This window comes from Oncorhynchus mykiss, chromosome 7 (assembly GCF_013265735.2).
Source record: "Oncorhynchus mykiss isolate Arlee chromosome 7, USDA_OmykA_1.1, whole genome shotgun sequence".
NCBI classification, from domain to species: domain Eukaryota; kingdom Metazoa; phylum Chordata; class Actinopteri; order Salmoniformes; family Salmonidae; genus Oncorhynchus; species Oncorhynchus mykiss.
Genome location: NC_048571.1, coordinates 17,505,803 through 17,532,894, shown reverse-complemented (window position 1 = coordinate 17,532,894; position 27,092 = coordinate 17,505,803). Strand labels below are relative to the sequence as shown.

General features: G+C 42.4%; 1 protein-coding gene across 1 annotated transcript; it reads right to left on the bottom strand.

Moving 5' to 3' along the window:
• Positions 1-14,406: 14,406 nt before the first annotated feature.
• On the bottom strand, positions 14,407-18,659 carry LOC100136260 (cathepsin K). Its single transcript, XM_021608672.2, has 13 exons — positions 18,505-18,659; positions 18,000-18,124; positions 17,198-17,340; positions 16,934-16,969; positions 16,790-16,847; positions 16,036-16,178; positions 15,794-15,902; positions 15,537-15,679; positions 15,398-15,424; positions 15,229-15,289; positions 14,995-15,137; positions 14,803-14,838; positions 14,407-14,481 (listed from the first exon to the last, which is right to left on the bottom strand). Exons 2-13 carry the CDS (start codon positions 18,121-18,123, stop codon positions 14,476-14,478), a joined length of 1,029 nt encoding a protein of 342 aa, XP_021464347.1. The 5' UTR covers position 18,124; positions 18,505-18,659; the 3' UTR covers positions 14,407-14,475.
• Positions 18,660-27,092: the final 8,433 nt, after the last annotated feature.

Genomic DNA, 27,092 nt, shown 5'->3' with positions numbered 1-27,092 from the left:
GGCGGTCGTGCCCGTGGAGGTGACCACCATAAATATCTGATTGGTTTCCTAAAGAGGGTGATTCAGACCACCGCTGATGCTAAATAGACCAGGTACCACACTGAAACACACCGTGTCAAGGCAACTCCATTACAGAAACCATCCTAAAGCCAGCAGCACTCCATTGCTTAACATTACAGTCGCATGCCGTTAGACCCCAGAACATCGCCTGTGACAGAAACAGTAATAGGTTACTTATGTCACAAGGAAGGTATTATGTTTCGGATGCCTCCCATGTCTCTTCTGTCTCCTTCCCCCAAAACCACAAAGAAGATATTGAGAACTACCAGACCTGAAGTCCCCTTGTGATAATAGACATTCTATAAGGTAAGCCTGCTACTTACAACATCCTGTTTTGAGGCCATGTCTAGTATTGTACCATGGTGAATCACAGTGTTTATGTGGTGTTGTCTCAGTGGGACTGATAGGGGTCAAGACTGTGTTCCTCTGTTCTTCCGACCATGACAGACTCAGCAGTGTTCACAGCAGCATACCTAACCCATCCGGACAGCTAGGAGGGTTCCTCTAGTCTACACTAGCCCAGCCTAGAGACTCAGCCCTGGGATAGCTCTGGGCATCCCGAGCTTTATGAATCGTAGTTCGGATCACAATCAGATCCCGCTGGTTGTCTGGGCTAGTTGAGAGGTATTGCATTCAAAAGGATTTATCATTCATCACAATTATCACAATTAAGCTGTCTATCGTTGTCTCTGATTGAGAACCATACTTAGGTACCCTTTTCCCCCACCTGTTTTGTGGGAAGTTAACTTTGACTTTGTTCAGGGCACATAGCCCAAAGCTTCACGGTTTGGTTTTGTTCTTTGTTTTGTCGGCGTCATTTTTAATGAAAATAACATGTACGCTTACCATGCTGCACCTTGGTCCAGTCCTTCAGCCAGCTGTGACAGTTGTCAAAAGGAGATTGTAATTGATAAGCTTTTAACAAACGTTGTTGTTGCTTTTCATACATTTCTGCTGAAACTTTAATGATCTCAGCAGTAATTTGAAATAATTCATCAGGTAGCTAATTAATTGATTAATTATTCAACGTGTTGACAGGTGATTTGATTTAGGATGTTGGATATAAGACTGACAGAATTAGTTCAGAATACAGAGTGCTTCAGAGTAAGAGCAGAAGCAGAACTTGTACGATGTCGATGTCTCGCTATTGCCTCAGGCTAGTCTCAATATGCAAGACACATGAAGGAGAGATTAAAATTACTTATCTTCGTGATCAATCACTGCATTACAATCAATCTCCTCATCCTCTCAAACTGCTCTTTCCATAAGCCCTGTCAATACATCATCAAGCCAGCTCTTTCCATAAGCCCTGTCAATACATCATCAAGCCAGCTCTTTCCATAAGCCCTGTCAATACAACATCATCAGGCCAGCTCTTTCCATAAGCCCTGTCAATACAACATCATCAAGCCAGCTCTTTCCATAAGCCCTGTCAATACAACATCATCAAGCCAGCTCTTTCCATAAACCCTGTCAATACAACATCATCAAGCCAGCTCTTTCCATAAACCCTGTCAATACAACATCCTCAAGCCAGCTCTTTTAGATGCTTCTTTTAGATTGGTGTCTTTCAAGTTTTTAACTTTTATCTACAGAGTTCTTAAATACCATTAATAATAATTGAAACACAGGAGGAGGATAATTAGGTGGCTCATTTGGGAGGCAATTCATCTCTATTCTAATCTCTTCCATCTCCGACCTGCTCTTCACTTCGCTCTCTTATTCACCTGACCTACTGTACATCCCAGCATGCAATGCTGGCGGCCTCAATGCAATCCAGCAGCAAACACGTCTTACTACTGACCAGGTCTATGGAGCTCTGTAGGAAAGAGGGAGAAGACGGGGGAAGGAAGGGATGGAGAGAGGATTATATCAAACACTCCTTTCTGTCTCACTTTTATCATGTAAGGAGTGCATCTTAGAGAGTCAGTGTGTTGCTGCTTTAAGACTCTGAGGTGACAAGCACTAGATGGATCTCTCTCCCTCTCTCTCTCGCTCCCTCCCTCTCTCTCTCCCCCTTTCTCTCCATTTCTCTCCCTCTCTCTCTCCCTCCCTCTCTCTCCCCCTCTCGCTCTCTCGCTCTCTCTCCCTCCCTGTCCCCCCCCTTTCTCTCTCTCTTTCTCTCTCCCTCCCTCCCTCCCTCACTCCCTCCCTCTCTCCCTCCCTCTCTCCCTCTCTCCCTCTCTCCTTCCCTCTCTCTCTCTCTGTCTCTCACTCACTTTTTGGTGATGCTGGGGTTGTCGTTTGCCCAACTGCTGTGGGGTCACAGGAGGGTAACCTGATAACCCAGGGCTTGAACTCAGTGGGAAATCTGTTTTCTCTCTCTCTCTTTGTTTTCCTCATCCCTATCTCTCTCCATTTTCCTAATTTCTCCTCTAAGGCTCCCTCCATTGTCCACACAAAGAGCGAAATCCGCAGCAGATGCCTGTGAAGCTTTAGACAGGCAGGACAAGACTTTGTGTGTGTCGGCTTCAGACAGCCAGAACAGCTTGGAAAACACAACCGGGTATTTCTGGGAAAGCTATGCACGGGAGATCAGGCATTTCTGTCACCATAGAGTTTCGATGAAAAATGAATTCATTGTTTTTTATTCAATAGCCCTCCTAAACCAATCTATGGAGAGTGCTTTAAGGCAGAGCTAGTCTGAAACTTCTTTACACCTTTGGCCCCTTATCAAATCATCACAGCAGTGCTGCTTATAGTCCTAATAATATTATAAGCCTCTGCACAGCCTCCTCATAGTCAAAAGCATGTCAATGATGCTTCCTACTCCCTACACAAGAGTTCCTATTTCCTATTCCCTACCTCCTTGTCTTTGTTCCTATACTTCCTCTAGGCCACCATCATTTTTTTCTCCTCCTACTGTGAAAGATGCCCTCAGAGACAACAGTTTCATCTCATCTGCAAATAGAAACTAATAAAGCGAATCCAATCAATATCTATTAGATGTGGCACTTACTTTGCCTGCGATACTTTGTAGCTTTGTGGGGATGAAAAGATAACGCCGATTCCAAGGTAATTTAATCAGCCCGAATAGTGCCGTCAATTTCAATTGGATTAAATGTGCCCCCTTTGAGACAAATGCATTTGCTTCTTTCCCTCCCTATCAAATGATAATGGCGGCGCGTGATTAATCGAAACAGAAACCAAATCTCCATGTGACACAGTCGAATAAAATGATTTATTTACCTCTCCTTTTTGCTTTCATGTGTTTGGAAGGGCTGGTGATTCAGTCTTTATTTACCTGTGTAGGAAAGGGAGGTACGCAGCAATAGTGAGTGGACTAGGGATGTACTGACTGGCAGAGAAATATTCCCCTCTCAACAATCTAAACATTATCATCCCTATTTATGTCTCTTTACTATATCTCCCTTATATAGGTACATGTAAGCCCTGATCTGTGAACAGTACTTATCTTTATCTGATCGTTGTGATTATCAATTCCAAGCTCAACTGACCGCAATCTAACATCTGAAGATCAGCTCTCAGATCAGCATGCCCATATTGTCACAGTGTAGTTCTACCTTTATGGGATGTTTCAGCTAAACGCATACAACTGTCCAAAAGATTAATAGCTGGCCGTGTCATTTTTCATTTCAAGGGGATTTGGCTCAAGGTTATGGTGTTTCTTCAACTTAAGAGGAAAGAAAATATGTGTTTGTGCGTGTTTGTGTGTGTGTGAGTGTGTGTGTGAGAGAGAGAGCGAGAGAGAGAGAGAGAGAGAGAGAGAGAGGGGAGAGAGCGAAGGCAGGTGTTTTATATGCAGACAGGTTTGTGGCTGTGAGGACAGAATGAGGCATGAGAGAAAGAAAATTAGCTGATACCATCTGTTCATCAGTCTCCTGTCCAAAACCCAAAAGCTACAAGGGTATTTCAGAGCGAGAGCGAGAGGGGAGTGCGACGAGTGGAAGTGTTTGGAGTGTCACACGGACAGTGATGGATCTTTGGTCTAGAGCTTCAATTTTCTCGGTGTCCACATCAACAAGGACTTAACATGGTCCTCTCACACCCCCTCAGGAGGATGAAAAGATTTGGCCCCGCAGATACCTGCTGCATCACCGCTTGGTATGGTAACTGCAACGCAGTCGATCTCAAGGCGCAAGAGGGTGGAGTGGATGGCCCAGTACATCACCGGAGCTGAGCTCCCTGCAAGTCCAGACCTCTATACCAGGCGGTGTCAGAGGAAGGCCCTGGAAAATTGTGAAAGACCCCAGTCACCCAAGCCATAGACTGTTCTCTCTGCTACCACACAGAAAGCGGTACCGGAGTACCATGTCCAGGACCAAAAGGCTCCTGAACAGCTTCTATTGTACCCCCAAGCCATACACTTTTTTCACCATTATTTATTTAACAATGATGGCTTACACCAGCCAAACCCGGACAACACTGGGCCAATTCCCACATGATTACACAGACACTCCAACACACCCACACTACATATGCTCACACACACACTACAACACACATACACATACACACACACACACTTTCCACATACACTGCTGCTACTCTGTTTATTATCTATGCCCCTACCTACATGTGTCATGGCTCAGGAGAAGACCCTGATGCAGACAGTTCGAAGTAACAAAAGTTTATTACAAAAACAGGGGGCAGGCAAACGACAGGTCAAGGGAAGGCAGAGGTCAGTAATCCAGAGCAGAGTCCAAAAAGTACAGAAGGGCAGGCAGACTCAGGGTCATCCAGAATGGTCAAAACTGGGAAGTTTTTTAAAAATTAGAACGGGAAAAACACTGATAGGCTCGACGAGACAAGACAAACTGGCAACAGACAAACAGGAAAACACAGGTATAAATACACAGGGGATAATGGGGAAGATGGGCGACTCCTGGAGGGGGATGGAGACAAGCACAAAGACAGGTGAAACAGATCAGGGTGTGACAACATGTACAGTCGTAGCCCAAAAGTTTTGAGAATGACACAAATATTAATCTTCACAAAGTTTGCTGCCTCAGTGTCTTTAGATATTTTTGTCAGATGTTACTATTGTCAAGGTGCTACTGGTGGAGAAGTCCAGTGCAGAGAGTTGTGAACAGGTGCACACTTTATTAGGCAATAAAACAGACAAGACGCCACTGTGTAAAAACCACCAGCCAAAGGTCAAAGGGCAAAGAGCGAAACATTCACAAAAATGAGCAAATGTTTTACAATAAACATCCTTTGTGAAAATACCACGGACTAACGGGTAAAACCCAGCCTGGCGCGTACACACGAAACACAAAAAAACATTTCACACAAAGACATGGGGGGGGGGCAGAGGAATAAATACAGGCAGTGTGATTAGGGAATGTAAACCAGGTGTGCAGGGAACAAGACAAAACAAATGGAACAATTAAAAAATGGAGCGGCGATGGCTAGAAAGCCGGTGACGTCGACCGCCGAACGCCGCCCGAACAAGGAGAGGAGCCGACATCGGCGGAAGTCGTGACAACTATGGAATAAGGAAGTATAATTATAAGCATTTCATAAGTGTCAAAGGATATTATTGACAATTACATGAAGTTGATGCAAGGAGTCAATATTTGCAGTGTTGACCCTTCTTTTTCAAGATCTCTGCAATCTGCCCTGACATGCTGTCAATTAACTTCTGGGCCACATCCTGACTGATGGCAGCTCATTCTTGCATAATCAACGCTTGGCATTTGTCAGAATTTGTGTGTTTTTGTTTGTCCACCCACCTCTTGTGGATTGACCACAAGTTCTCAATGGGATTAAGGTCTGGGGAGTTTCCTGGCCATGGACCCAAAATATTGATGTGTTGTTCCCTGAGCAACTTAGTTATCACTTTTGCCTTATGGCAAGGAGCTCCATCATGCTGGAAAAGGCATTGTTCGTCACCAAACTGCTCCTGGATGGTTGGGAGAAGTTGCTCTCGGAGGATGTGTTGGTACCATTCTTTATTCATGGCTGTGTTCTTAGGCAAAATTGTGAGTGAGCCCACTCCCTTGGCTGAGAAGCAACCCCACACATGAATGGTCTCAGGATGCTTTACTGTTGGCATGACACAGGACTGATGGTAGCGCTCACCTTGTCTTCTCCAGATAAGCTTTTTTCCGGATGCCCCAAACAATCGGAAAGGGAATTCATCAGAGAAAATCACTTTACCCCAGTCCTCAGCAGGCCAATCCCTGTACCTTTTGCAGAATATCAGTCTGTACCTGATGTTTTTCCAGGAGAGAAGTGGCTTCTTTGCTGCCCTTCTTGACACCAGGCCATCTTTCAAAAGTCATCGCCTCACTGTGCGTGCAGATGCACTCACACCTGCCTGCTGCCATTTCTGAGAAAGCTCTGTACTGGTGGTGCCCCGATCCCGCAGCTGAATCAACTTTAGGAGACGGTCCTGGTGCTTGCTGGACTTTCTTGGGCGCCATGAAGCCTTCTTCACAACAATTGAACCGCTCTCCTTGAAGTTCTTGATGATCTGATAAATGGTTGATTTAGGTGCAATCTTACTGGCAGCAATATCCTTGCCTGTGAAGCCATTTTTGTGCTAAGCAATGATGACGGCATGTGTTTCCTTGCAGGTAACCATAGTTGACAGAGGAAGAACAATGATTCCAAGCACTACCCTCCTTTTGAAGCTTCCATTCTGTTATTCAAATTCAATCAGCATGACCGAATGATCTCCAGCCTTGTCCTCGTCAACACACACCTGTGTTAACGAGAGAATCGCTGACATGATGTCAGCTGGTCCTTTTGTGGCAGGGCTGAAATGCAGTGGACATTTTTGGGGGGGATTCAGTTCATTTTCATGGCAAAGAGGGACTTTGCAATTAATTGCAATTCATCTGATCACTCTTCATAGCATTATGGAGTATATGCAAATTGCCATCATACAAACTGAGGCAGCAGACTTTGGGAAAATTAATATTTGTGTCATTCTCAAAACTTTTGGCCACGACTGTACTATTACCTAAACTATCCCTGCACATTGACTTGGTACCGGTACTCCTTGAAAATATTCTCATTATTGTTGTTTATTGTGTTACTTTTCATATTTATATTAGCACATTTTCTTAAAACTCTTTTTAACTCTGCATCGATGGGAAAGGTCTCGTAAGTAAGCAGTTCACGGTAAAGTCTAGACCTGCTGTCTTCGGCGCTTGTGACAAATAAAACTAGATTTATTTAAGTTAGAGGAGCTAAAGTAAAAGTGCAATATCAAAAAGACCAGTTTGGATGAACACAAGGTCAGTGATTACATAACTTTGGGTGTTAGTCATCTACCCTTTCCTTTCCAATCCATTTCATTTGGGGGGAGCTACCCGTCCCGGCTTCTCTGCTGGGGAAGATAATGGGAAAATGTAATTAAGGCGGTTGGCAGTGGGCTCTTGTCACAGGGGGATTGTGGGAGATATGGCTTCTGTGGGCTGATGGGGAGATAATCTGTGATAGGATAATGGCTGACGGGAGAATAGCACTGAGGTTCTTTATGGCAGTAATAATCAGTACCTCGACTGGCACTGCAAGGTGAGACACACACACACACACAACAACAAAAAAACATGTGCAGGGGCGGACACACACACCTGCATGCTGACACCACACACAAACACCCACACAGGGCTGAATGATATCAGTGTCAGCTGAAAGACTCCCTCCTGGAGTTGTATTGACTCAAAACACTTAGAGGGGCTCCACACTTACCCAATCATGACAAATCACTATTCCCAATGTCTGGCTGTCACACCTGAGGGGACTGTAATGATATCTCAGAGCAAGGAAGGAAAGAGCCCTTCAACTCATAATGGAATCATTGGACCAATCATGTGTTCTGCTTTATCTTATTGCTCCTCCTTTGTGTCAATTTGTGGTGCTGTACTGCTTTATTTCATTGCACCGTATGTCTCAAGTGCTGTGATTGGCAGATGCTTGTGTTGTGCGGTTGTTTCAGCCTGCTAATTGGAATGCTTGTATTGTTGCTCTGGGTGATAAGAGTGTCTGCTTAGTGACTAAAATGTAATGTGCATGTCGATGTAATCGTAATGTTCTTCAGTAGGCGTCATCTTGTTGCTTCTATTGGAATGACCATAGATGACACTGAGAATGGATGTTCAGCTCTCCTAAAGCCTATATTTTTCATTATGTATGGCTATAATGAATGTTAGAGACAACGTTGCAAATTCAAGGTATATGGACAAAAAATGGAGACAGTGTGTGCCATTGTCATTGCACATGCAAAAAAGCCCTGCAATGTAATTACTGCCTGTAAACATCAGTCACACACACACACACACACAGACACACACACACACACACAGACACACATACACACAGACACACACACACACACACACACACACACACACACACACACACACACACACACACACACACACACACACACACACACACACACACACACACACACACACACTGTCAACACATACACATCCATTTTCAGAAGTTTCTCACGACAGGATCCTAAATGCCACTCTTCTCTTGGCTGTTGCCACTCTGTCTTCTAACCAATTTGAGCAGAAGTCTACCATAACCTACACAAAAACATGGCAATGTTGCATCTACTGCTCATGTTTATTGGTGCGATTTTGGGAACACAAGAAAACTGGGTTGTGTGTGTGTGAGTGACGTTTGATAATGCAATGGCTCTGAACTGACTGAGAAAACTCTGCCCTCTATTGGTCAAGTCAACTTAATGTCCCACCCACATTCCAGGGATCATCAACTAGATTCAGCCATGGTCCGATTTCTTCTTTAAGCAGATGGTTGGGGGAGCGGAGCATAATTACAAATAATTTGGAAATTGCAAATTGATCGCAAGAAGCCCACACAGATATAATACTTGACTAAAACATCATATTTTCAAATGATTGCATTTGTATACGATCACGTCTCTCTATAGGGAATACTTGGGAACAGAATTCCAAAATTAAAATCTTTGTTCAGTCTTTTATGAGTAGGGGTGTCCAAACTTTGGACTGGTACTATATAGTACCAGTCCATTCAGAGGTTTTTCTTGATTTTGACTATTTTCTACATTGTAGAGTAACAGTGAAGACATCAAAACTATGAAATAGAAGTAACCAAGAAAGTGTTAAGCAAATTTTTTATTCTTCAAAGTAGCCACCCTTCACTTTGATGACAGATTTGCACACTCTTGTTATTCTCCACACCAGCCTCACCTGGAATGCTTTTCCAACAGTCTTGACGGTGTTGGCTGCTTTTCCTTGACTCTGCGGTCCATCTCATCCCAAACCATCTCAAATGAGTTGAGGTCGGGTGATTGGGGAGACCAGGTCATCTGATGCAGCACTCCATCACAGTGTCACCTGCAAAGCACCCCCACACCATCTCCTCCATGGTTCACGGTGTGTCTCACAAAGACATGGCGGTTGGAACCAAAAATCTCAAATTTGGACTCAGTGGACAGATTTCCACTGGTCTAATGTCCATTGCTTGTGTTTCTTGGCCCAATCAAGTCTCTTCTTATCATTGGTTTCCTTTATTAGTGGTTTCTTTGCAGAAATTTGATTCATGCAGTCTCCTCTGAACAGTTGATGTTGAGATGTGTCTGTTACTTGAACTCTGTGAAGCATTTAATTGGCCTGCAATTTCTGGGGCTGGTAACTCTAATGAACTTATCTTCTGCAGTAGAGGTAACTCTGGGTCTTCCTTTCCTGTGGCGGTCCTCATGAGATCCAGTTTCATCATAGCGTTTGATGATTTTTGCGACTGTACTTGAAGAAACTTTAAAAGTTTTTGAAATATTCTGAATTGACTGACTGACCTTCATGTCTTAAAGTAATGATGGACTGTCGTTTCTCTTTGCTTATTTGAACTGTTCTTGCCATAATATGGACTTGGTCTTTTACCAAATAGGGCTATCTTCTGTATACCACCCCTACCTTGACACAACACAACTGACTGGCTCAAACGCATTAAGAAGGAAAGAAATTCCACAAATTAACAAGGCACACCTGTTCATTTAAATGAATTCTAGGTGACTACCTCAGGAAGCTTGTTGAAAGAATGCCAAGAGTGTGGAAAGTTGTCTTCAAGGCAAGAGAGTGGCTACTTTGCTTCACCTGGAATGCTCTCAAATTTAAAATACATATTTTTTAAACAATTTTTTGGTTACTATATGATTCCATATGTGTTATTTCATAGTTTTGATGTCTTCACTATTCTTCTACAATGTAGAAAATAGACAAAATAAAGAAAACCCTGGAATGAGTATGTCCAAACTTTTTTTACATGAAGTTTTTATTATTTCAATTCATAGGATTCATGCAGTACATTTACAGATATATTGTTTCAATCCCTCCCACCCCTCACCGGCAATCTGATAGCATGTCAAATAAATAACGAGATAAAAACAATTAAATTAATATTACATACATCTGCTGAACAATGCATCATAAAGCCTCAGAAATAGTGACAAATTATTGATACACATTCATGGATGTCAAGGCCCATTGGTTAAGAGTTCAGAAATGTCCGCTGCTTCTTTTTTTCCATGTGTCCAGAGTGGACACCTTTGGCCCTGTGGATCCTGGCCGTGGAGAGCTCCATAAGTACAATTTCCTTAAATGTGAGCAGCCATTGTTGCAATGGTAAGTGGTGAGGTGGAACCCACCTCTGTACAATCTTTTTCTTAGCAGCTGTGGTTCCTACCAACCACACTCTCTGTTGCCTTTCTGACAAGTGCAAATCAGGGACATCACAAAGCAACATCCCTATTGGATCTCATGGCAGTATTTCATCTAAGTACAGAGACGACATGGTTGACTTTCCCCCAGAATTCAAACACACCCAGTCATTTCCACAGCACACGCTGAAAAGTACCAAGGTCCCCTGTGGTGCAAAACTCAGATAATGCTGATGGACTAATACAATGTGATGTCTTTTTTGAGGTGTTAGATAGGTTATATGGCAAAATGTTTTAAATCATTGGTGATTGGGGTTTCTAGATGATCCAAATATATTTTCCATATTGTCTCCCAATTTATCTGTCTGTCAGCAAGAGTAAAATCATTTTCCCATACAGTGGATAGAGGTAATGGTTTTTGTGCTGCTAGAGTTAATTGACTATAGATATTAGACACTCCTTTTGAGGGGCGTCTGTCCGTTAGAAGTTTGACCAATGGGTGTACTGCTAGTTCTGCTCCCCAGAGGACCCCATAGGCTCGCGTGGATAGGCGTTGAAGGTAAAGACAAAATGATGAACGTGGACATTAAAACACTGGCGGATTTCATGGAAACCGAGGAGTCCATTCACATTGAATATGTCTTTGAAAGTATAAATACCCTTCTTAGACCAAGAATCTGATGTAAATGGTTTCTTACACGCTAAGAATTGTTTATTACGCCATATTGGAGAGTATGAAAGCCATTTAAGATTAGGTCTCATATGCTTCTCTGTAGCTTTCCACACATTTACTGAGTATGCTATAATGGGTCCAAACAATAATGCACATTTTTTAGGAGTCAATCCAGAAAATAATCAATCTTGTAATCTAAATGGTGAAACTATTGAATCTTCTATAGCACGCCAAGGAACAGAAGTCTTTGGGTTTAACCAGGTCTTCAGGAAATGAATTTGGAAAGAAGTTAGGTGATAAAAATGTGGATTTGGAACTGCAAATTCCCCCCCCCCCCAAATTAACTTCTTTATGACAGAGTCAAGTTTAGACCAATAGTCGATAGGAGGCGGCAGTGGTAACATGGAACTCGTAAAATTGATACGAAGGAGGACATTCATTTTAATCATTGAGATTCTAGCATGTAAAGAAGTGGCCAAAGCAGACCATCTTTTTATCTATTTCTGGATATTCTGAAAGGTTTCTAAGTAGTCCTTCCTGAAAGTAGTGTGAATAGAGGGGGTTAAGTAATGTCTAAGTAGGTGGTTTGTTTCTTCACTGGGATAAAGGGTGGTAGTTGCTTCCCTTAGCTGAGTTAAGAGGTAGTAGAGCTGTTTTAGACCAGATGATCTTCTATCCAGACCATCTGCTGAATGCTGTGAAATTATTTTCTGAACATTTTCTGACGTGTATGTCATCTGCATATGGAGAAATTGCTTGTTCGGTTTGATTTTGATATGTGAAGAAGCAGAATTTTGACATATGCTTTGTGCCAGCGGTTCAAGAGAGAGAGCAAATAGCATAGGGGAGGCGGGACAGCCTTGTTTACGTCCTGGTTGTATGGTAAATGGATTAGAATGGGTAGTGCTTGTTGGTATGATAGAAGAAAGATTCACATACATGGTGCGAATCATAGGTATGAATCTAACCCCAAAACCAAAATGTTCAAGAACATGCCATAAATATTCCCACTCAAAGGCTTTCTCTGCATCTAATGATAACACAGCACATGGGGTATCCAGAATGGAAGCCTCAGCAACCACATGAAACAGGCAGTGCATGTTACTGGCTGCATGACGACCCTGTTTGGTCAGGATGTAAGAGCTTGTTAATAACTTTCTCTTGGCCAGGTATTCCTAAACTGGAATACCCAGAGGTACGAGCAATGCCATCGGGGGTATGCCAAATTTTTTGTAAAAAAATTTCAAATCCTTCACATTTTCAAACAGTACATTTATATTTTCCAACGGGGGCTATACGTTTGGCGGAGTTTTTTTTCTCTGCCTGAATAGCCTCATTTCACTGCCAAAAATTAAATTAAACCATCTAGTGTTCAGCGAAATAACAACACAATGTCAAATACAGGGAGCCTAGTCAAATAATTAACATCCAATCACATTAACCGTTACTCTCTCGTGGGAAACCTTCACTCTTGCTCAAAAATGTTGAAATGCAACATCACAATTTGAAAAATAAGCCACGGGAGTTTTTTGAGCAAGAATAAAGACTACTTTCGAGTAGTAAGACAGATACCATTAATAAGAAGGGGCTAGAAGTGTCTAATATGTTGAGCTACCGTGTGGCGAGGACAGGCAAGCCCCATACTATTGTGGAGGACTTAATTCTTCCTGCTGCCGCAGATATAGCTGGGACAATGCTGGGGGAAAAGGCCCCCCAAAAAAATATACAGACAATGACTTAATCAAACACTGTTTCATGACTCGTCAGTGACATGGCAGGAGATGTTATGAAACAATTACTGCTTCGTATTCAAGCCAGGGAATTCTATGTGTTACAGCTGGATGTCAACATACGTGGCGAGCCTGGCACAGCTCCTGGTATATGTCCGTTACGTTTATGGGGGGTCAATTAAGGAAGACATCCTCTTCTGCAAGCCACTGGAGGACAACATGAGAGGATATTTTTAAAGTACTGGACAGTTTGCGCTGTTCTGTGAAAGGAGTAGTATATAGCGTTGTACAAGATCTTCAGTTTCTTGACAATTTCTCGCATGGAATAGCCTTCATTTCTCAGAGCAAGAATAGACTGACGAGTTTCAGAGGAGTGCATTTGTTCTGACCATTTTGTTCCTGTAATCAAACCCACAAATGCTGATGCTCCAGATATTCAACTAGTCTAAAGAAGGCCAGTTTTATTCCTTCTTTAATCAGGACAACAGCTTTAAGCTGTGCTAACATAATTGCAAAATAGTTTTCTAATGATCAATTAGTCTTTTAAAATGATAAACTTGGATGAGCTAACACAACGTTCCGTTGGAACACAGGAGTGATGGTTGCTGATAATGGGCCTCTGTACGCCTATGTAGATATTCCATAAAAAATATGCCGTTTCCAGCTACAATAGTCATTTACAACATTAACACTGTCTTTCTGATCAATTTGATGTTTTTTTAATGGACAAAAAAAGTGCTTTTCTTTCAAAAACAAGGACATTTCTAAGTGACCCCAAACTTTTGAACCGTAGTGTATATATGTACATATATTTTTTTACTTGGGTGAAACGATTCTCGTCCTCCTCTTCTGAGGAGGAGTAGTAAGAAGGATCGGAGGACCAATGCGCAGCGTGGTAAGTGTCCATATTGTATTTATTATTATATGAACACAAAACAAAAACAACGAGAACAAAACGAAACAGTCCTGAACAGTGAAATACAAAACACAGAACAGAAAAGAATTACCCACGAAACACAGGTGAAAAAAGGCTACCTAAGTATGATTCTCAATCAGAGACAACTAACGACACCTGCCTCTGATTGAGAACCATACCAGGCCGAACGCAAAACACAACATAGAAAAATGAACATAGACAACCCACCCAACTCACGCCCTGCCCATACTAAAACAAAGACATAATAAAATAACTAAGGTCAGAACGTGACATTGGGGGGCCAAATAAAATGACCCACGGGCCAAATTCAGCCCACTGTCAGTTGGGGAACCCTGCCATATGGGCTGGTATAAAATAAAGGAAGAAATGGACACAAGAATTGAAAGAGTAGTGTTTATATTTATTGTACATTTCAAAATTGTTCATTCCTCATAGGGTCAAAGCTTCTTCATTCTGTTGGAGGAAACAGACAGTCTGTCAATATCTGATTCTTTTGTGAATTTAGGAGTGTAACATTAGTAAATGTGAAGGTTTCTTTAACATTTTTTTAAGACTATGTTCATTGTAGTTAAGGGTTGTGAATCGGACTGTAGTGAGTACAATGTCAGTAACTTATGTGACTGGAAGCATACCCTGTGATGAGATGAGTGGTCAGGGCCAGGAGGGTGATTGGGAAAGAGAAACGGGAGTTACCACAAACTTTACATCACTGTAAGTTCAGTTAAATGACATTGTTGCATTAAACGCATTACATTTTGAAATGCTGATAGCTTACCATGGGTAAAAGCCCTCTAGGAACCTCCTGAGTAGTCTGGAAGCAAAAAGGGGACAAACAACTTGTTTGAGAAATCTTATATCAACTTATAACTTATATCAACATAGTAATATAATGTATAACTACAAATAACAACCCAGATTTCTTTCAGACTAATCTGAATTCATTTCACTATTAATAATAACACCATACCAAGTCAGCAAAGTGATTGACTGCCAGGGTGTAGCTCTCCAGGCCATTCTCTGCTCTCTTGTTGTGTTCCGTCACCATCTTCCTAGTAGCTAGCCAGATCTCCTTGCGCTTAGCTTCCTCCTCGGGGGACGGATAGGTCTTTCCTGCAAGCATGAAAAACGTCAACTTATTTAATGAGTTTGACTTTAAGTATGCAGGAAATATCTATATCAGTCAGTGTTGAACCAGTTTTACCATATTTCACTTTCCATGTTTGAAACTCCTTGTGCACCTCTGTTTCCTCCCCATCTTGAAGCTAAGGAATAGGAGAGTTCTCAATCATACAATTACCACCACAAATGATTGATTCATATTTTCACCAACCTTATAAGTGCAGCGCATTGCAGTAAGTGCGTGATCCTACCCTTCGTCCTGTAACCTCTGCAGTAGTCTGTGAAAGGAAGCAACATGCATAGTATCAAGAAAGCCTATAAGAAAAGTACCATCAGTAACCAAGGAAGGAACCTCGGAACCAAGGAACCTCTCCCTGACAGCGATCATACCTGGTCAGAAAGATGATTCATCCCCATGGTGAAGCTCTCTGAGCCATTCTCTGCCCGCTTGTTGTGTTCCATCACTCTTGCCCTTGTGGCTAACCAGATCTCCTTGCGCTTGGCTTCCTCCTCCGTGGAACCATAGCTCTTCCCTGCAAATGGTCAGATAACATTGAGACGCAACGTCTGTATTGTTCAAACTGTTGTAGTCAACCATCACTGGTGTCTATTTTTGTTTCTTTCAGTGAGTATTGAACCCGTTTTACCGTGTTGCACCTTCCACGTTTCAAACTCTTTATCCACCTCTGCTTCCTCCCCTCCATCTCGACTGGGAAACACAACCAGAAGTCCTCCTCTAGGAATCTCCTCAGAAGTCTGGGGGTGTAAAAAAGACAGAGACTCAAAAATAAGACAATAAAATGTTAGACAAGCTGTTTGTAGCAGAATATTCTAAATACTTGAATCAATTTGATAATTATTGGACAATAAATAACTGGTACCACCTTACCATGTCAGAGAAGGAATTCATCCCCATGGTGAAGCTCTCTGAGCCATTCTCTGCTCTCTTGTTGTGTTCCATCACTCTTGCCCTAGTAGCTAACCAGATCTCCTTACGCTTGGCTTCCTCCTCGGTGGAGTTATAGGTCTTACCTACAAACATGTCTCTTTAGTAAATATTAGCATCAGCATTCACCAATGCTAGGCTAACACCACACTTTATTTAAAAAGCATATTTCCCTTGAATTATTTAGGGGCCATTGCACTACTACCAGTGGAAACAGTAGCCGTCTCCGAATACCCATACTAGCGTACTAAATAGAACGCGACATTTAAAAAAAAGAACAGTACTCCGAATATGTAATCTAATGCGCAATTGCGTTGATTCCCACCATTCATTCGTTTTGGTACAGCGCAACAATTTATCTGATTACCAGCTGTTGTCAAATACGTGAGTCGGAAGAAACAAGTGATTTCTACTAGATCATATGCCGAAATGAGTATGCAGTTTAATTATGTAGTACGCTATTATGGGTATTCTGACACGGCCACTGCCTTAAAATGAAGCCTCATTCAGTCACAGGAGGCTAGTAATAATGGCCGGAATGGTGCAAATGGAATGGCATCAAACACCTGGAAACCATGTGCTTGTTGTATTTGATACCATTCCACTCATTCTGCTCCAGTCATTACCACGAGCCCGTCCTCCCAATTAAGGTGCCACCAGCCTCCTTTGCATTCAGTTAGTCTTAAACCAGTTGTACCATTGTGAGTCTTCCACATCTCAAACTCTCTGTCCACCTCTTCTTCCTCAGGTCGAGGCTGAGACAGAAGACAGAGTTCTTCATCATACTATTATTGTGATTCAGCATATAGGGAATTGCGTTGTAATGACGGTGGCACTTTACCATGGGCAAAAGTCCTCTAGGAACCTCCTCATTAGTCTGTGAGAGGAAGCAAAGACACGGAGACTCAACAAAGAGACTCAACAGGGCTGCTAAGGAAATATCACAGAAGTAACTGACTACAATATAAATCAATCATTTAAACTAAAACTATGGGCCTAAGACGGATTTGGAAATGTTATTGTAAAGCCAGTGGCTGAGACAGAATTTCTAAACTAACTAACTCAATTGAAAGTTAATAATTGACCAGTAAATATTGAACCGTACCAGGTCAGCAAAGTGATTGACCGCCATGGTGAAGCTCTCTAATCCATTTCCTGCTCTCATATTGTGTTCCATCACCCTCTTCCTCGTCGCTAACCACATCTCCTTGCGTTTGGCTTCCTCTTCGGTAGACGGATAGCTCTTCCCTGCAAATGTACTCTAAATGTATCTTTCTGTGTTGACATTTTGACAGCTAATTCATTGTCAATGCAATTATACACAGAGTATACCAAACACTAGGAACACCTTCCTAATATTGAGTTGCACTCCCTCTCTAGCCCTCAGAACAGCTACAATTCGTTGGGGCCTGGACTCCACAAGGTGCTGAAAGCGTTCCACAGGATTTCTGGCCCATGTTGACGCCAACGCCTCCCACCTTTGTGAAGTTGGCTGGATGTCCTTTGGGTGGTGGACCATTCTTGATACACAAGGGAAACTGTTGAGAGTGAAAAGCCCAGCAGCGTTGCAGTTCTTGACACAAACCAGTGCACCAGGCACCTACTACCGTACCCTTTTCAAAGGCATTTCAATATTTTGTCCTTGCCCATTCACCCTCTGAATGGCACACAAACAGAATCCATGTCTCAATTGTCTCAAGGCTTAAAAATCATTCTTTAACCTGTCTCCTCCCCTTTATCTACACTGACTTAAGTTGATTTAACAATGAATGGTTCAATAAGGGATCACAGCTTTCACCTGGATTCACCTGGCCAGTCTATGTCATGGAAAGAGAAGGAATTCTTCATATTTTGTATACTCAGTGTAAATATCCATTGGTGAAATATTAGTACTGAACCAGTTTTACCATATTTAACTTTCCATGTCTCAAACTCCTTGTGAACCTCTGCTTCAGAGTCTTCAGGGAGGGGTTTAGACAGCACAGATGATACAGTAACAGCCACCAATAGAAGGAGCACGAGAGACTTCATTCTAGAGATGAGCGGAAAAGGTAGAAACACATGGAAAGATCTGGGTCCAGCTCAATATACTCAAATAGGCCATATGTTGATATTGATACACTCAAAGGCTTATCCACATCCCCTTACTTCTACCCCAAAACCACACACACGCACGCACACACACGGTCCGCCTTGTGGGGACCAAGATTTTGTCCCCAGTTGGTCATGACGTTCCCGTACAAAAGGTGTGCAAACAGTTCAAAGTCCACATTGGGTCAGCAAAACAACACACACACACACACACACACACACACACACACACACACACACACACACACACACACACACACACACACACACACACACACACACACACACACACACACACTCGACAGCGATGTTTTACTGTACCTTCTCCCTGTGATTGTAGACTCACAATGCGTACCACTGAACACTGCCACTTTATATCCACCAGTGACACAGTAGACAAACAAAACAGATGAACTCTGTACCTCTTTCAAAATCACATTGCACAAGCACACAATGCTGTCTTTCACAATCACTTACAAAACAGCTTTTTAGAGAAGTAAAATGAACCCTATGTTTCCTAAACTAACCTCATCTTGATTCGAAGTCACCTGGTAGGCTAATGACTCATCACTTTACAGTTTCTCTGTTCAAATAAGTGTCCTGTTTAAAGCCCTGTTTATACCTGGTTCTAACTTGTGTCCTTTATCCTGATCTTGTCCACATTCTGATTGTGCCCGCATTTTTAGACAGGTGAAGATGAGTAAAAGACACATTGTGATCAGATCTTCCTGGCCACCGTCAGGAAGGGATAACATATACATTTTAATACCACGTGTAGTCACATTTCTGGAAATGTGGGCACGATCAAAATGTAGACAAGATAAGGACACATTAGCACAAGGTATAAACAGGTCTTTTAACAGATGTTAAACAGATGCATGTTACACAAACAACAACTGGCCAATTTCACAATCTTCTCCATGGTCATTGCATAGTCCACATTATTTGAGTTGTTCCACAAATAGTGCATTTTGATATTTTAAGTAGAAATGGTGCACCAATAGTGAATTTTAAAAGCCTTTTATATTAAATGAAATGCCCTTTAATATAGACTACATGAAAAATTAAATAAATCTGATTTAAGGTGTGACGAAAATGTTATGTTTGTGCTTTCCTAAAAACGAATTTCTGTGTTCTATTCATGTGCTGTTCTAATAACCAATTTCTGTGAGTGATTGATTGAACAAAATCCTCACTATCAGTATCTGCAATTTGGCAGTATGCCCAGACCTTGTTTTGAGAATGAAAGGTATCTCAGTGTCAAGGTCTCCGCTTGGAGAGAAGAAGCCTTGTGTGGTATTGGTCTGCCACATGCATGAACCAGTATTGGTTGGTCACATGAATGAAGCAAACGTTATCCGTTAGTTCACTTATATACTGCAGACAGGTCATATCTGCATGATTTAGCTTATTCATCATTCAATATTAACGGGACTGCTCAGTTGGAGCTCCTGATCAACATGTGTACATGGTGCATTGAGTTGGTTGGAACCTCTCCAGGTAATTGTTAATAAATGATGATTCATTTAAGATAGACTTCGAGTGTCCCTAGTGGTAATTTCCACGAATGGAGAAGAATTTCAACGACAAGGGTTAGACCCAAATCAGCATTTTGAGATATCCCTCCTGTTTTTCTGACTTCTAACCCAAACATTTCCCCAATGTTTCACCTCATTGTGAAGCCCAAATATTATTATCTTATTATGATATTTTTTTGTAAAGCCCTAGTTATTTTTCTTGCTTTGACAAAGTCATTTCTGAAGATTATAATTAATTTAACATGATTCACGTTTGTCTCTCATTTTAAGGTCAACCCTGTTATGTGAACTGGACTCTCCTTTGACAACGGTGAAACTATTCCTTTTTAAATATATGTTTTTAAAGAAACATTGAACGTCAAATAGTAAAATCATAGTGATCTGTTTCACCAGTCATTGAAATGGGAAGTAAGTTGAACATATGCTTTTTATGACAAAATGTTGACCGATTTTTGAAGTTTTTTAAAAACCAAATGACTCAAATGGCACTCTATGAGTTCATGACAACACAACAGGTGGAATTCAGCAGGGTACCTTACCTCCGCAGTTCAGTACTCCATCCTGCATATAGTACATGTTCTACCGTGCTTCTACTCATGGTCTACACTCTGTTATTACATTACCACTTCAGTTCACTTATAATACTTATGAAAAGAATAGGATACAATGCCACCAAGTGGTCAACTAATGCCACTGAGTTTACCACTAGTTTCATGTAATGTACTCCCAAGTGAATCAAATTCCATCTCCAACCAATTCCAACCGTGGACATGGTCTTAGATTTTTTTTTTAATGCATCTAATTCAATACCAAAGCAACTTCAATCTCTGACAGGGCCATTTGGGAGCAGGCCTACCTATAGTCTTTGATTTAGTTGGACCCCCGTTCCTCATTCTCGTTGAGGCCCCTTGTGTCATCGGTGGATGATGGAGCATTAGAAATACAGAGGTCTCTAAATCACAGTTGCTGTCGCTGCTTAATACAAACGCATTGACTGTTCAATAATAACTTGGTGGGTGCTTGTATTTGTCTTGTTTCACACATGTACAAATACGCATGTTTGAATTGGAAATGTGTTTGCTGCATATCCCGCTCTCCCTGAGACAGGGTCTGCCGTTATCAACGGCAACCCTGGGGCAATTCGGGTTGAGTGCCATGCTCAAGGGGCACGTCAACAGATTTTTCACCTTAATTCAAACTAGGTTCCTTACGGTTATTGGCCCAGCACTTTAACCGCTACGCTACCAGCCACCCAGTAGGTAGTAATGACATGGGAAGTGTGTTAAATCTTCTGAGGCTTGACTTTTCACCAGGGTGGAGGCTGAGACATATGGAGAGACAGAGTAGGAGAGACAGTATAGGACTAGTAGGACAGAGACAGTATAGGACTAGTAGGACAGAGACAGTATAGGACTAGAGACAGTATAGGACTAGTAGGACAGAGACAGTATAGGACTAGTAGGACAGAGACAGAATAGGACTAGTAGGACAGAGACAGAATAGGACTAGTAGGACAGAGACAGTATAGGACTAGTAGGACAGAGACAGTATAGGACTAGTAGGACAGAGACAGTATAGGACAGAGACAGTATAGGTCTAGTAGGAGAGACAGTATAGGACTAGTAGGAGAGACAGTATAGGACATGTAGAACAGAAACAGAATAGGACTAGTAGGAAAGAGACAGTATAGGACTAGTAGGACAGAGACAGAATAGGACACGTAGGACAGAGACAGTATAGGACTACTGGACAGAGACAGTATAGGACTAGTAGGACAGAGACAGTATAGGACTAGTAGGAGAGAGATAGTATAGGACTAGTAGGAGAGACAGTATAGGACAGAGACAGAATAGGACTAGTAGGAGAGACAGAATAGGACTAGTAGGACATAGACAGTATAGGACTAGTAGGAGAGACAGTATAGGACTAGTAGGACAGAGACAGTATAGGACTAGTAGACAGAGACAGTATAGGACTAGCAGGGCAGAGACAGTATAGGACTAGTAGGAGAGAGACAGTATAGGACTAGAAGGACAGATACAGAATAGGACTAGTATGACAGAGACAGTATAGGACTAGCAGGGCAGAGACAGTATAGGACTAGTAGGACAGAGACAGTATAGGACTAGTAGGACAGAGACAGTATAGGACTAGTAGGGCAGAGACAGTATAGGACTAGTAGGAGAGAGACAGTATAGGACTAGTAGGACAGAGACAGTATAGGACTAGTAGGACAGAGACAGTATAGGACTAGTAGGACAGAGACAGAATAGGACTAGTAGGACAGAGACAGAATAGGACTAGTAGGACAGAGACAGTATAGGACTAGTAGGACAGAGACAGTATAGGACTAGTAGGACAGAGACAGTATAGGACTAGTAGGACAGAGACAGTATAGGACTAGTAGGAGAGACAGTATAGGACTAGTAGGAGAGACAGTATAGGACATGTAGAACAGAGACAGAATAGGACTAGTAGGAAAGAGACAGTATAGGACTAGTAGGACAGAGACAGAATAGGACACGTAGGACAGAGACAGTATAGGACTAGTAGGACAGAGACAGTATAGGACTAGTAGGACAGAGACAGTATAGGACTAGTAGGACAGAGACAGTATAGGACTAGTAGGACAGAGACAGTATAGGACTAGTAGGAGAGACAGTATAGGACTAGTAGGAGAGACAGTATAGGACATGTAGAACAGAGACAGAATAGGACTAGTAGGAAAGAGACAGTATAGGACTAGTAGGACAGAGACAGAATAGGACACGTAGGACAGAGACAGTATAGGACTAGTAGGACAGAGACAGTATAGGACTAGTAGGAGAGAGATAGTATAGGACTAGTAGGAGAGACAGTATAGGACAGAGACAGAATAGGACTAGTAGGAGAGACAGAATATGACTAGTAGGACATAGACAGTATAGGACTAGTAGGAGAGACAGTATAGGACTAGTAGGACAGAGACAGTATAGGACTAGGTGACAGAGACAGTATAGGACTAGCAGGGCAGAGACAGTATAGGACTAGTAGGAGAGAGACAGTATAGGACTAGTAGGACAGATACAGAATAGGACTAGTATGACAGAGACAGTATAGGACTAGCAGGGCAGAGACAGTATAGGACTAGTATGACAGAGACAGTATAGGACTAGTAGGACAGAGACAGTATAGGACTAGTAGGGCAGAGACAGTATAGGACTAGTAGGAGAGAGACAGTATAGGACTAGTAGGACAGAGACAGTATAGGACTAGTAGGAGAGAGACAGTATAGGACTAGTAGGACAGAGACAGTATAGGACTAGTAGGACAGAGACAGTATAGGACTAGTAGGACAGAGACAGTATAGGACTAGTAGGACAGAGACAGTATAGGACTTGTAGGAGAGACAGTATAGGACATGTAGAACAGAGACAGAATAGGACTAGTAGGAAAGAGACAGTATAGGACTAGTAGGACAGAGACAGAATAGGACACGTAGGACAGAGACAGTATAGGACTAGTAGGACAGAGACAGTATAGGACTAGTAGGACAGAGACAGTATAGGACTAGTAGGACAGAGACAGAATAGGACTAGTAGGACAGAGACAGAATAGGACTAGTAGGACAGAGACAGTATAGGACTAGTAGGACAGAGACAGTATAGGACTAGTAGGACAGAGACAGTATAGGACTAGTAGGACAGAGACAGTATAGGACTAGTAGGAGAGACAGTATAGGACTAGTAGGAGAGACAGTATAGGACATGTAGAACAGAGACAGAATAGGACTAGTAGGAAAGAGACAGTATAGGACTAGTAGGACAGAGACAGAATAGGACACGTAGGACAGAGACAGTATAGGACTAGTAGGACAGAGACAGTATAGGACTAGTAGGACAGAGACAGTATAGGACTAGTAGGACAGAGACAGTATAGGACTAGTAGGACAGAGACAGTATAGGACTAGTAGGAGAGACAGTATAGGACTAGTAGGAGAGACAGTATAGGACATGTAGAACAGAGACAGAATAGGACTAGTAGGAAAGAGACAGTATAGGACTAGTAGGACAGAGACAGAATAGGACACGTAGGACAGAGACAGTATAGGACTAGTAGGACAGAGACAGTATAGGACTAGTAGGAGAGAGATAGTATAGGACTAGTAGGAGAGACAGTATAGGACAGAGACAGAATAGGACTAGTAGGAGAGACAGAATATGACTAGTAGGACATAGACAGTATAGGACTAGTAGGAGAGACAGTATAGGACTAGTAGGACAGAGACAGTATAGGACTAGGTGACAGAGACAGTATAGGACTAGCAGGGCAGAGACAGTATAGGACTAGTAGGAGAGAGACAGTATAGGACTAGTAGGACAGATACAGAATAGGACTAGTATGACAGAGACAGTATAGGACTAGCAGGGCAGAGACAGTATAGGACTAGTATGACAGAGACAGTATAGGACTAGTAGGACAGAGACAGTATAGGACTAGTAGGGCAGAGACAGTATAGGACTAGTAGGAGAGAGACAGTATAGGACTAGTAGGACAGAGACAGTATAGGACTAGTAGGACAGAGACAGTACAGGACTAGTAGGACAGAGATAGTACAGGACTAGTAGGACAGAGACAGTACAGGACTAGTAGGACAGAGACAGTATAGGACATGTAGGACAGAGACAGTATAGGACTAGTAGGACAGAGACAGTATAGGACATGTAGGACAGAGACAGTATAGGACTAGTAGGACAGAGACAGTATAGGACTAGCAGGACAGAGACAGTATAGGACTAGTAGGACAGAGACCAGAGACAGTATAGGACTAGTAGGACAGAGACAGTATAGGACTAGTAGGATAGAGACAGTATAGGACTAGTAGGACAGAGACAGTATAGGACTAGTAGGACAGAGACAGTATAGGACTAGTAGGACAGAGACAGTATAGGACTTGTAGGAGAGACAGTATAGGACATGTAGAACAGAGACAGAATAGGACTAGTAGGAAAGAGACAGTATAGGACTAGTAGGACAGAGACAGAATAGGACACGTAGGACAGAGACAGTATAGGACTAGTAGGACAGAGACAGTATAGGACTAGTAGGACAGAGACAGTATAGGACTAGTAGGACAGAGACAGAATAGGACTAGTAGGACAGAGACAGAATAGGACTAGTAGGACAGAGACAGTATAGGACTAGTAGGACAGAGACAGTATAGGACTAGTAGGACAGAGACAGTATAGGACTAGTAGGACAGAGACAGTATAGGACTAGTAGGAGAGACAGTATAGGACTAGTAGGAGAGACAGTATAGGACATGTAGAACAGAGACAGAATAGGACTAGTAGGAAAGAGACAGTATAGGACTAGTAGGACAGAGACAGAATAGGACACGTAGGACAGAGACAGTATAGGACTAGTAGGACAGAGACAGTATAGGACTAGTAGGACAGAGACAGTATAGGACTAGTAGGACAGAGACAGTATAGGACTAGTAGGACAGAGACAGTATAGGACTAGTAGGAGAGACAGTATAGGACTAGTAGGAGAGACAGTATAGGACATGTAGAACAGAGACAGAATAGGACTAGTAGGAAAGAGACAGTATAGGACTAGTAGGACAGAGACAGAATAGGACACGTAGGACAGAGACAGTATAGGACTAGTAGGACAGAGACAGTATAGGACTAGTAGGAGAGAGATAGTATAGGACTAGTAGGAGAGACAGTATAGGACAGAGACAGAATAGGACTAGTAGGAGAGACAGAATATGACTAGTAGGACATAGACAGTATAGGACTAGTAGGAGAGACAGTATAGGACTAGTAGGACAGAGACAGTATAGGACTAGGTGACAGAGACAGTATAGGACTAGCAGGGCAGAGACAGTATAGGACTAGTAGGAGAGAGACAGTATAGGACTAGTAGGACAGATACAGAATAGGACTAGTATGACAGAGACAGTATAGGACTAGCAGGGCAGAGACAGTATAGGACTAGTATGACAGAGACAGTATAGGACTAGTAGGACAGAGACAGTATAGGACTAGTAGGGCAGAGACAGTATAGGACTAGTAGGAGAGAGACAGTATAGGACTAGTAGGACAGAGACAGTATAGGACTAGTAGGACAGAGACAGTACAGGACTAGTAGGACAGAGATAGTACAGGACTAGTAGGACAGAGACAGTACAGGACTAGTAGGACAGAGACAGTATAGGACATGTAGGACAGAGACAGTATAGGACTAGTAGGACAGAGACAGTATAGGACATGTAGGACAGAGACAGTATAGGACTAGTAGGACAGAGACAGTATAGGACTAGCAGGACAGAGACAGTATAGGACTAGTAGGACAGAGACCAGAGACAGTATAGGACTAGTAGGACAGAGACAGTATAGGACTAGTAGGATAGAGACAGTATAGGACTAGTAGGACAGAGACAGTATAGGACTAGTAGGACAGACACAGAATAGGACTAGTAGGACAGAGACAGTATAGGACTAGTAGGACAGAGACCAGAGACAGTATAGGACTAGTAGGACAGAGACAGTATAGGATTAGTAGGACAGAGACAGTATAGGACTAGTAGGACAGAGACAGTATAGGACTAGTAGGACAGACACAGAATAGGACTAGTATGACAGAGACAGTATAGGACTAGCAGGGCAGAGACAGTATAGGACTAGTAGGACAGAGACAGTATAGGACTAGTAGGACAGAGACAGAATAGGACTAGTAGGACAGAGACAGAATAGGACTAGTAGGACAGAGACAGTATAGGACATGTAGGACAGAGACAGAATAGGACTAGTAGGAGAGACAGAACAGGACTAGTAGGAAATAGACAGTATAGGACTTGTAGGAGAGACAGTATAGAACTAGTAGGACAGAGACAGTATAGGACTAGCAGGGCAGAGACAGTATAGGACTAGTAGGAGAGAGACAGTATAGGACTAGTAGGACAGACACAGAATAGGACTAGTATGACAGAGACAGTATAGGACTAGCAGGGCAGAGACAGTATAGGACTAGTAGGAGAGAGACAGTATAGGACTAGTAGGACAGAGACAGTATAGGACTAGTAGACAGAGCCAGTATAGAACTAGTAGGACAGAGACAGTATAGGACTAGTAGGACAGAGACAGTATAGGACTAGTAGGACAGAGACAGTATAGGACTAGTAGGACAGAGACCGAATAGCACTAGTAGGACAGAGACAGTATAGGGCTAGTAGGGCAGAGACAGTATAGGACTAGTAGGAGAGAGACAGTATAGGACTAGTAGGACAGAGACAGTATAGGACTAGTAGGACAGAGACAGTATAGGACTAGTAGGACAGAGACAGTACAGGACTAGTAGGACAGAGACAGTACAGGACTAGTA

Coding starts and splice junctions, on each gene's coding strand:
- LOC100136260 (XM_021608672.2), bottom strand. CDS start 18,123: ATGAAGTCTCTCGTGCTCCTTCTATTGGTGGCTGTTACTGTATCATCT. Junction 16,179..16,789: donor GATGTGGAAGACTCACAATG/GTACAACTGGTT, acceptor ACATGTTTGTAG/GTAAGACCTATAACTCCACC. Junction 15,290..15,397: donor CAGAGGTTACAGGACGAAGG/GTAGGATCACGC, acceptor CCTATTCCTTAG/CTTCAAGATGGGGAGGAAAC.